The sequence below is a fragment of the Rhodnius prolixus genome, unplaced genomic scaffold (genome assembly GCF_049639745.1).
Source record: "Rhodnius prolixus isolate KJV_2025 unplaced genomic scaffold, Rpr scaffold_7, whole genome shotgun sequence".
NCBI classification, from domain to species: domain Eukaryota; kingdom Metazoa; phylum Arthropoda; class Insecta; order Hemiptera; family Reduviidae; genus Rhodnius; species Rhodnius prolixus.
The window spans coordinates 5,648,420-5,658,835 of NW_027411582.1; the positions used below are offsets into that span (position 1 = coordinate 5,648,420).

The window sequence follows — 10,416 nt, forward strand, 5'->3', positions numbered from 1 at the left end:
AGATCTAATAATAAAGCCTGATGATGACCAGGCGTAGAAGAGAAGCTACTTATCTGTTTAAAAAAGAAAAAGAAGTACAAGTAAGGGAGCGATCCGAGAAGAGTAAGGTAAATTTTACGTCTGCGGATTATGGTTTGGATCTCGAGACACCATGTCTCTGCTGACTAGTAAATTTTTAGACAAGGTCTGAATAGATCGAAAACATTGGGCAACACATTCAGATTTATCTTTGAATCTTTCAGGATTTGATATTGCTTTCATTAAGGCAATGGTTAAGGTTTTTTTTTATTACATTTCATTCCACCTTCTTATGATGGAGCTATTTCTTGTATATACCTTATGAGTATTGTTTAAATTTATTCTATCCTTATCTATGTTTATTTGACTTACTGAATGGGAGATCAAGTATGACTGAAAAAATAATATATTTTTATTTATAAATTTATAAAACAAAACTTTTAAGAATAATGTGTTGTAGTAGTTGCAGCAGAATTTAGTTTTGTACCATCCTTAATGGTTTCTTCTTATTCTTCTTTTGGCAAGACAAATAAGTCAAATATGATAGTCCTATTACAGAGTGACAACGTGTATTTGACGGAGAGAATAATAAGAATTATTTATTATTAACAAATTTAAAAAGTATTAAAACCAATCAGAATGCTGTTTAGTAGTTTTGCCTCACCGTTAATACTTTTTTCTTATTCTTCTTCGGGCAAGCCAAACACCATCCAATTTGCGATGAAAACTATCTGGAAGATAGAATGTGAAAAGATACCACCTTACCTCAAATTTGGACCACCTCAGCATACAAAAGAGAAGAATGAAAGGTGAAACGATATATTTAATTAACAAAAAAATAGTTTGGATCTATTTTCCATTACGATGCTAATACTTTAGTGACTTGGTTGTAATTATTTGATGTTCAATGAAGTTATTTTGAAAATAAAGCGTGGGGAAATTGGATTCGTTTGTGACTTCGTATTTATGAAGTACATACAAATGAATATTCGGATGAGTTAATTTTAGATAGTTTGTCCAAAAAACAATTTTGCCTATTCTTTTTCACAAATGGTTATATAATTAAAACATGGTAATTTCTATTTAAATAAGTTAAAAAATTAAACAAATTAGTCAAAATAACGTACTAAAAATAAAAGAATTCGAGTTTCTTGTCGTTTGATGATTATATGAAAACAAACATTTATCTTTTTAAAAGCTCTTACATTTATTAACAGCCCTTTATGATTTTACATTCTTCAGCTTATTAAAAACATTCATTTTATTAGTTAATTTTTAAAAAATTTCATATTCTATGTAAATAAGTGTTATTACTATCCTATATAAAATTACTTTAGTATAAAAAGAAAAATCGCTGATTGAATAACATATTTTAGTTGTACAACTTATAGGGTTACTATACAAGGTTTTTTATATGCCTTCAATAACATAATTTTTATTAAATATTTGATAAGTCAACTTGGAATTAATTTTCTTAATTTTTTTTTTTCATTCTTATATTTTCTGAGCATGAAAAATCCTTAACTCTTTAGTGTCTTACGATTTTTCTTTGCTTAATTTGAATTATTATTTTTTTCTTTTCGAGAAAGAAAAAAGTTGCTAACACATCTTATTCTCACAAAGTTCATCTTTTAAGACTGGTAAATTACTTGGTAGATTGGGGTAGACACATTACTGACTCCTCAGTTCTTATTGTTGTTTACTATCTAAATTGAAATGAAAAACTCAAGTTATTCATTCATATTTTTTTTAAATCATGACCACTTTATGTTTGCTTATAATTCGTCCCTGTTCAGAATTTGATTCCATATTTCTAGAGACTCATTCTTAAGGTTTGTGTAGAGAATTGAATGAACTAATTTACTTGTTCTTACTTAAAGTCTGAGTAAGACTAATAATTACGTATTATAACAGATATCGAGAAAACACAATACCCAAAAGTATGACTTTAGAGGAAACATATTACACCAATGTCTATATCCCAGAAATGTTCCTTACAGAACTTTGATTGAAAAATGATTTTAATTAAAATTGTAATTCTATTTAAGTGCAATTAATAAACGTTTAAAGAAAATTGCTGGAACCATTTTAAAAAATATCTTAAATTGATTCAGCAAAGTGGTACATTCGATTTTGATCGTTTTCGCGCCCCCTCTGTTGGTACCTATGCAAAATAACAAATTAAAACTTTCTGCGAATTTTCCCTTTTCAAGTCACAGTAGAGATATACATACTACAAACTTTGTAAACCCACTGTTTCGGGCTTGGGGAACCCCAAAACAGATATTTCTAGTACAATTTTCAGATATATAAACTCAATATAGAAAATCTGCAATACCTTTTTCACAAATTGAGTGAGAAAAAGTAATAATTAATTATTAATAAAAAAAAGTATGCTTTAAAAAATAATTTTAGTTTCTTTTATTATTTATTTGTATATCTCTCTTTTTAGGAGTGGGCAAGTAACTCAAACCTTAAGCAGAAACATTCAATCAGTAATGTGAACATTTAAAATAATATTGACTTCGTTTTATAATTTACCTTGTACTTTTATACACATATCGACAAATTGTTGTAAATTGTCTACTATTGCATCAGGTTTAATTTTAGGATGTGATTCGTCTGATTGACGAAATTTACCAGTTTTTACTAAAACTCCTCGTAACCCACATTCCTGGGCACCTCCTACATCGTATTCAATATCGTCTCCAATCATGACCACCTAGAAAATTAGGTTATTTATTAAATAGATTATTTAATCTAACGGCTTCATTTATAAGGGAGATAAAGAGATCAGATAGATTAGTTTTAGTTTTGATAGTGAAAAACTAGGAAAAAGTCTTCAAGAAATTCACAATTTATATTAAACACGAACCATTTCTTCCTCGTCAACGCCATACAATGTACAAATCTATTTAATTGCACCATGATGCCATGTTATAAAGTATATTTCCCCTCCCCTGGAAGTGCCCTCAATATTATTTTATTGAAAAAACGTTTAAGTAGTGAAAAATGCAAAATAAAAATATAAAAAATAAATGTAGCACGCAAAGAGTGGATCAATTTTAAAGAAAATTATTGGGAATCGTTTCTGAGGAAAACTTCAAGAAAGTAAAAGATTCCTCTCAGTATAGAGATAAATTAAGATTTTCATCAGTATTTGCTGTAGGGTCTCATGAGAGAACCCTTAACTCTAATTATTTTCTAAAAAACATATTTTCAGACTCAGGGGTCTCATAACTTAGCAAAAATTTCCTTTATTAGATTTTGCTTCATAGTAGTTCGTGAAGGTGTCCAAAACTTTGAAATTCATACTTGTTGGTCCCACCCAATCATTGCAACTTGTAAAAATGTTCTCTTAAATAACTAAATAGATATCAACATTTCATTGTAGTAATTCCTAATTTAGGCACTAACATAACAGTCAGCCATTTGTAAAAATATGTATAATTTATCTGATTTTTAATCATAAAATTTTCCTAAATTCTAACATAAAGCAATGTTTATCCAATTAATTACTATTTAGAAGAGTTTATATTATATTGGTGCACGTTTATTTTGCTTTATATTCACACCCCGCATAAATCAGTTTTAAAAATTAAGATACATTTCATTATAATACCGATATATTTACTACTTTTATTTCTGCCTGATGAAATTTTCAGATTTTATTCTCATGAACTTATATGGCACAATTTGGTTTGCCCATTTGTATTTAACTGGTTTGGTTTAATATATTTCTAATCCTATTTAAACACTACTTTTTTTAGCCAAGGAGTTATGCGAAAAACATTTTCTAATTTATTCTTTACTCGAACATTATTATTTCTTTCTGATTGAAAAACTATTTTCATTTAACATAAGTTGATATTCTTATTGGCACTTTTACATAAAATTTGTTTTGCACTTACTTAAGAACATTTAGGCAGATACTATGTGACAAGCGAATACTTTTTTACATTGATCTAATCAGATCTAGGTCAGTTCAGATCTTTTCTGAACAAATCTATTTTTTTTGGTTATATAAATGCAACAAAAGTTATTTTTAAGCATATTTGTACTTTCACCTCTTCTGGCTTAAATCCCAAAGCATCAACTGCTTTTAAAAAATACTCTTTGCTTGGTTTTCCAACGATTCGAGCTTTCACTCCTGTTGCGTATTCAATTCCTTTACAGTAAGCTCCCACATCCATTGACAATCCGTCATCATCCAAATAATATTTGCTATAAAAAAAATAATTAAATAAAAATAAATATCTGTCAGAAATATCCTCTCTAGTAGGTACATGTTACATATTTATCTTAGTAAGAATTCAAAATAACTCTACTCTCAGATCAATGACTTTCCTATTCTATTTGTGAATTTTTCAAAATAACTAACAATAAACATCTGGTTTGAAATACTGAGTAGCTCCTAAAAGTTCTCAAATTTTAGACGCTGATTTTCACTATGGTGACAATAGAAACAGCGTCCGAAAATTTACAAAATTTAAGTAAAAAAATGATCATAATAGGAGAGTTTAACAAATAAACGTGCACAAAAGTTTCTTGCAAACCACAAGTCTATTTCTAAACATATCTATTTTTGATTGGGGTCTCCAACAATGTGTGCATGTTGCCTTCGAAATCCGAAGAGATGACAGTCATCAATAAACTTAAAATTTTTTAGAAAAAATAAACTTACTTTATTCCCAAGGAAAATAAAATTGGATTCTGCATGTCCATTAGTTTTCTAAAAACTTGATTTAGAGAATCATAATGAAAATATTCTTCTGCATCTCCCATAACCACACAATTAGGATTAGATAGGTCCATGCCATCAAATTCTGCAAACATCTGTATCAGATTAGTTTGTTAATTAATTTAAATGGATTACAAACATTCTCCAATTTATTTCAACAAGCTGATTTCATTATTTTTTAAAAAATTCTTTTTTAGCAGTCATATCATATGAATTGTACATGATTTTAAAAGGCCATACCCTTGGATGAAGCAATAAATGTGGCCTGAGATTTTCTCTAATTAATATCTCCTTTAAAAAAGGTACAGGGCACTGCATGTCTTGTTCATTTACTTTATATCCTAGCATTTGTAATGTATTTCTGATCGTAGACTTTGGTTTTAATGTTTCATTCGTGATCAAACGGAATGGGAATCCCATAGTTTGTAATCTGGAATTAAATGAGATACTTTATCCTGTTCAATCTATATAATGTAATATGTAGTGTGAAATAACTTTACTTACGTTCTAACAGCTTCTACTGATCCTTGTATTGGTATATCACCATCTTTTAATACACCACTAATATCTAACAATAATGCTTTGATCGGCTGTTTGAATACTTTAGCATGATTAAGGGCCATTTTCTTTTTGTATTTCACAAATTAGATGAATAAAATCACTTAAATAGGCACTATGTACACTCACGTTCAAGGATAAGATTGAAGTGGCTACAATGTTAAATACATTAAAAAAAAATGTATGTATAATAAAAAAAAATTAATTTATCTGTTGACGTTCATAATAGTGTAATATTACGTATGGATAACCTGTTAGGGATGTTCCTCTTAAAGGTTATTAAACCCCACATATGTATGTATATTAGACGAGTAATTGATTAAAACGGTGAATACCAGAAACAAGGAAAATAGCAAGTGTTTCAGAAAGTTATAAACAAATGAAACTGCGTATAAACTAATTTATTCGTTTAGTTGTATAGTCGAATCTAAAAAATAAACTTACATTACACAGATCAATTTAGTAAATGCTATCTATTGTGATATCTACTTCCGGATGAACACTTTTCTTATCGTAGAACGTCGATTGACTTAGCAATTGTTTTACACGGACTGCTGTTTCTTGATACATTTATTTTTCATATCGTAACTGTTATTCTTGTATTTTCCATATATTTGTGGGTGGCTTTAGTTCTAACAATTAGCTTGAATGTGTTAACGTAAGTAAAAGAACTATTTTTGAATTCTTAAGTGAATCATTTAGGGAATTTCGTGACGAAATTTTTCTTGCTTTCTTTCAGTAAGTTTGTTATTACGTGCTAGTATTCCATGGAATAGCTATTTTTTGTTAAGTTACTTCGATTTTACCTTTTCTTTCCTCAACCCTTGTTGGCAAGTATATAATTTTTTAACACTTTTAAAGTTTCGATGAGTTTTGTAGGTAGTTATAAATAAAAGTCACTGGCAAATAACTCGAATGAGATAAAATAACCTTTCCAGGTAGTTTTCATTAGGCACAGGAATTGTTTAAAGGTATTATAGATATAAGGCATTGTAATGATTTTCTTATGTTCTTTTAGTTGTTTCCGCATTAATAAACGAAAATAATTTTTTCCATTACAAAAACTTCTAGATGCACTTTCATTACATCTAAAGTGTTATGCTGCTTTACTACATTAAATGTATAATTAATAAACGAATTTATTATATCAATATTGTGTTTATTTTCCTTTTTAATCTTTTGAAATTAATATGAAAAAAACACCTTTAAATAAGATTAAAATGGCCGCCAGAGTCTAGAGAGTATGTACAAAGAATTAAGAAAGGTTACAAAAACAGCTGCCAAAGTTTTGAGAGTAAAAACAAAGTTTAAAGGTAAAACAGGCAGCACGAGCGATCTAGTGGCAACTGGTGGAACTATATACTAGGGGGGGAACCCGTTGTCATGGTGATATGACCCGCCGCCATGATGGGTCCGAGGGTATATAAGCAAATTCGCCTCGTGGGAGGGAGGGTGGGGCATTCATTTGCTCTCTGACCGTCGAGGTGGTCACATCTCAAAAATATTTAACGTATTTGTAGGGCACAAGGAATAATGGCACATTATATCAATAGGATGAAAAAATAACTGCCCGTTTCAGTCATGATATACATATATGAATCAGTCCCCAAAAATAATTAACATATTATCTTCGGCGAAAGTGATGTTTAGACTAGATGAATATTTGCCTTCAGACTGTTATATGATATATAATCAAGATTGTTTAAGAGGTGAGAATAGTAGGATTAGACAAGAAATATGTTGGAGCGACGAGCGATATGCCCCCGCTCGTCACTCAAGTCGTACTGAAGGGAAATTTTGTTTGACAGTTGTATATAGTTTAAGTGCTACCTGGCGGCAAACATGTAAACTATTTTTTTTTCTATTGACGTGGATATCCAGTAGGTGCTGTTACCTGGTGGCAATTATGTAAACTAACTTTTTCTTTTTTGCTTTTTACCGTTCTCATACGGCATTTTTTGGAACTAATTATTATTTTTGTTTTATTTCCCAATTTTTAATCCATTTTTTTAACTTTTTTTTTTTTGGAAATTTCGTTCTACTTTTAATGTAAATGGCATTTTTAGTGTTTTTTAATTTTGTTTTTTTACAAATATAACTAAAATAACAAGTTATGGGAAAAAGAGAAAATAAGTAGTGAAGTTTTTAAATCTTTTTTGATTATTTAATCTGCTACCAACATTTTTTTTTTAATAACTAACATTTTCAATTCAATTACATGTTTTAAGGAAAGATTATAAAATTACAATTTACATTACATAACATTTTCTAATATTATATACTTTTTAAAAATAAATATTTTATAAAAGAATAAAGTTTGTGTAATTCCATTGGGTAGATGTTTTGCAACGTCTTTTTCATTTTGGCTTAATTTGATGAACATTTATGTAGGATGCACTCCAGTTTCACTTGTTTTTATTCTGAAAATTAATATAAAAAATGAAAATAATTTCTGAGATAATTCTTTTATTAAAACAATACCTACAATTAGGCCATGGTTACATAAATTATTAATTTAATATGAATTTTTAAATCTATCAAACCAATAAATCTTAAAAAACGAATTATTTTACATTGCTGTCAGTAACTTATTTGAACTTAAGTCCTATATCAATCTTGTAGCAATTCAATTTTCTTAGAAAAGGACATAATTTGGTTCAAAAGGTTCTAATAAAATATATAACTAAGCTACCAAGTTGGTGTAGATATTTAAATATATTTGAAGAAACAATCTGTTTTCCTCATCAAGAAGTAAGTAAATATCCACTAATAACCGTTCGATTTCATTGACAATCCGGTTAACTTGTTTGAAAAATACAGTATCACTACTAAAATCTATTGCACTTTTACATCTTCAAATAAGTTTTCACATTATTCAAGAAATGTTTGGCCCGAATAATTTTCAAATTGAATCCGTCTATGTAAAAAATACAACTTTTCTAATTCAGATTGACAGACTAAGATCTGAAAAAAGGTTTAATTTGCTGTTAATGTACTTTGAACGTAATGAAAACATCAAGTTTGCCTGGCGAACACCTCCACAAACACAATTAGAGTGGGTCATTTCTTTATTTAGTTTATATTTGGAGAAGAAATATATTTAAGTGCGAACTTACCTAGGCTATTATGCAGGCGAGTTGCTGCTGAAGGAAATCAAACATTGCAGAAGAATGCTTAGAGCTCTACCGGCTGTAGGCCCGCCAAGTGTTAAAAGCAATGGATACTAGGAAACAAATCCTACATTAAAACTTAACTTTTTGAATCAAATTAAACTAAATAACTAGCCTAAAAAATTAATAAGTAAATTTTATCATTTTTTAAAGACTCTTTACAAACGAAATAGATTAAATTTCCACTAAATCGTAAAACTTATTACAACCATTAAATATTAACAGTTTTTATAGTTTAAACGTAGGTTTCAAGAAATTTAGTCAAAAATGTTGACTAAACGGCTCGGCTAAATAACATTCCATATTTTAAAGAAAAATTCTATAGGAATTTACATTTTATTGTCAATCAAATTAAACAATTTCTATATATATAAATAAAACATGTCTAATTCAGACATTTATTGATATAACACTTTACAATTAAACTTCATTTAAACACAGGCCAAACTGTTAAGGCCTCTATTTGTTCCTGTATTTATTCTTAGGGGACAATTGTCCCAGAATAATAAATTTCTTTTCTATTTCTAAAATGGATACGACTCACCTAGGCTAATATGCGGACGAGCTGCAGGATGTAACGAACGGTTCCCTAAGGTCATCATTTCGAAAGAAAGCTGAGCATTACAGGACTGCAGGTCCATCAAGATCAAGTCTTAAAAGCATTGGATAAAACTTTTCTGGTCTACTGTACCTGTTTCAAGCAGTCTGTTTAAGCAATTTCTATGAAATTAAATTTGTTATATTATTTGAAAAAGCTATATTAACCACACATAAACTTTAACGAAAGAATTAAATTTCTAAGAATAAACATATGATTCATTGTCAATCAGATTTATTTGTCTACAGTATTATTTCTTTTTTTTTTGCAAAAAACGAAATTAAATTTAAATTCTTTGGTTGACTGAAAAGTGGTTTTATCTGATTAAGAATGTTTCATTAAAATTTAACAAAGTGCCACTATGATTTTTTTAAATCAAATAAAACCCTGGTTTCAAAAGAACGTAAACTTTTTCTTTTTCAGATGATAAAAAAGATAAGATCAGAAAAGAAGTTCCATTTGCTGTTAAATTGCTTATAACGAATTAAAAAATATATAAATGAATAAAGACTACTGACAAACCTCAGTTGAAGGAGATTTTGTTAGTTGATTTATTGCCTGACTAGACGTAGATGCAAATCACCCCACATTTATAAACGTGTAAATCTTCATTTTTGTGTTAAACTACTTTTTTTCAGGCAGTTTTAATCTCCTAGGAAAAAGATTTAATTTTATTTAGAAAAAAAATGATTTAATATTAATAAAAAGAGCTATAGCAATAACATTCAAAGTAATTTGTTAATTGTTTAATCTTTAGTCACGTGAAATTAATCTTTAGTCATGAAAAATTATATATATCAAGCTAAACGGTGCACAGAATTATATAAAATCAAATGACAACGAATATATATAAACTTATATAGACTGAAAAATATGGATAAATTAATTGAATGACTGATAAGCAATTACAATTATATCGAAAGACTAGATGTATAAAAATAAAGAATAGGTAAAGACGTACAGTGATTATACTGTAGATCATGTCCAAGGCAGACTCAGTCTATAGTTCTAAAAGAATTTAATGAGTTATTGCAGATAACAACACTACAGTTAACGAAACTTCCCAAGACAATAATACTAAATATGTAAACTTCAAACACGAAGTGTAATTGGTACTAGGAGCGCTGATTGAAGCCGGCTGAGATCAGTTGACGTGATGAGATCAGACATTAGTAACCTCCGGAAGGTAACTAAAAGTCCCACATTTGGCTATCAGTGGCAACAATGTAAAGAGGCCCCACTCCGCAGAATTTTGTAAAAAGTACAGCAACGTGTGTACATACTACAATTCCTAAATAAGCGTTTCCTTGACGGCTTAGAATTAATCGAGT

General features: G+C 28.9%; 1 protein-coding gene across 1 annotated transcript; it reads right to left on the reverse strand.

The window, feature by feature from the left end:
• Positions 1 to 1,200: 1,200 nt before the first annotated feature.
• Positions 1,201 to 5,397, reverse strand: LOC141446480 (phospholysine phosphohistidine inorganic pyrophosphate phosphatase-like). The gene is made up of 6 exons (XM_074112976.1): positions 5,264 to 5,397; positions 5,000 to 5,189; positions 4,703 to 4,854; positions 4,086 to 4,242; positions 2,560 to 2,740; positions 1,201 to 1,724 (listed from the first exon to the last, which is right to left on the reverse strand). The coding sequence occupies exons 1-6, from the start codon at positions 5,380 to 5,382 to the stop codon at positions 1,708 to 1,710; spliced, it is 816 nt and encodes a 271-aa protein (XP_073969077.1). The 5' UTR covers positions 5,383 to 5,397; the 3' UTR covers positions 1,201 to 1,707.
• Between the last annotated feature and the right edge of the window lie 5,019 nt (positions 5,398 to 10,416).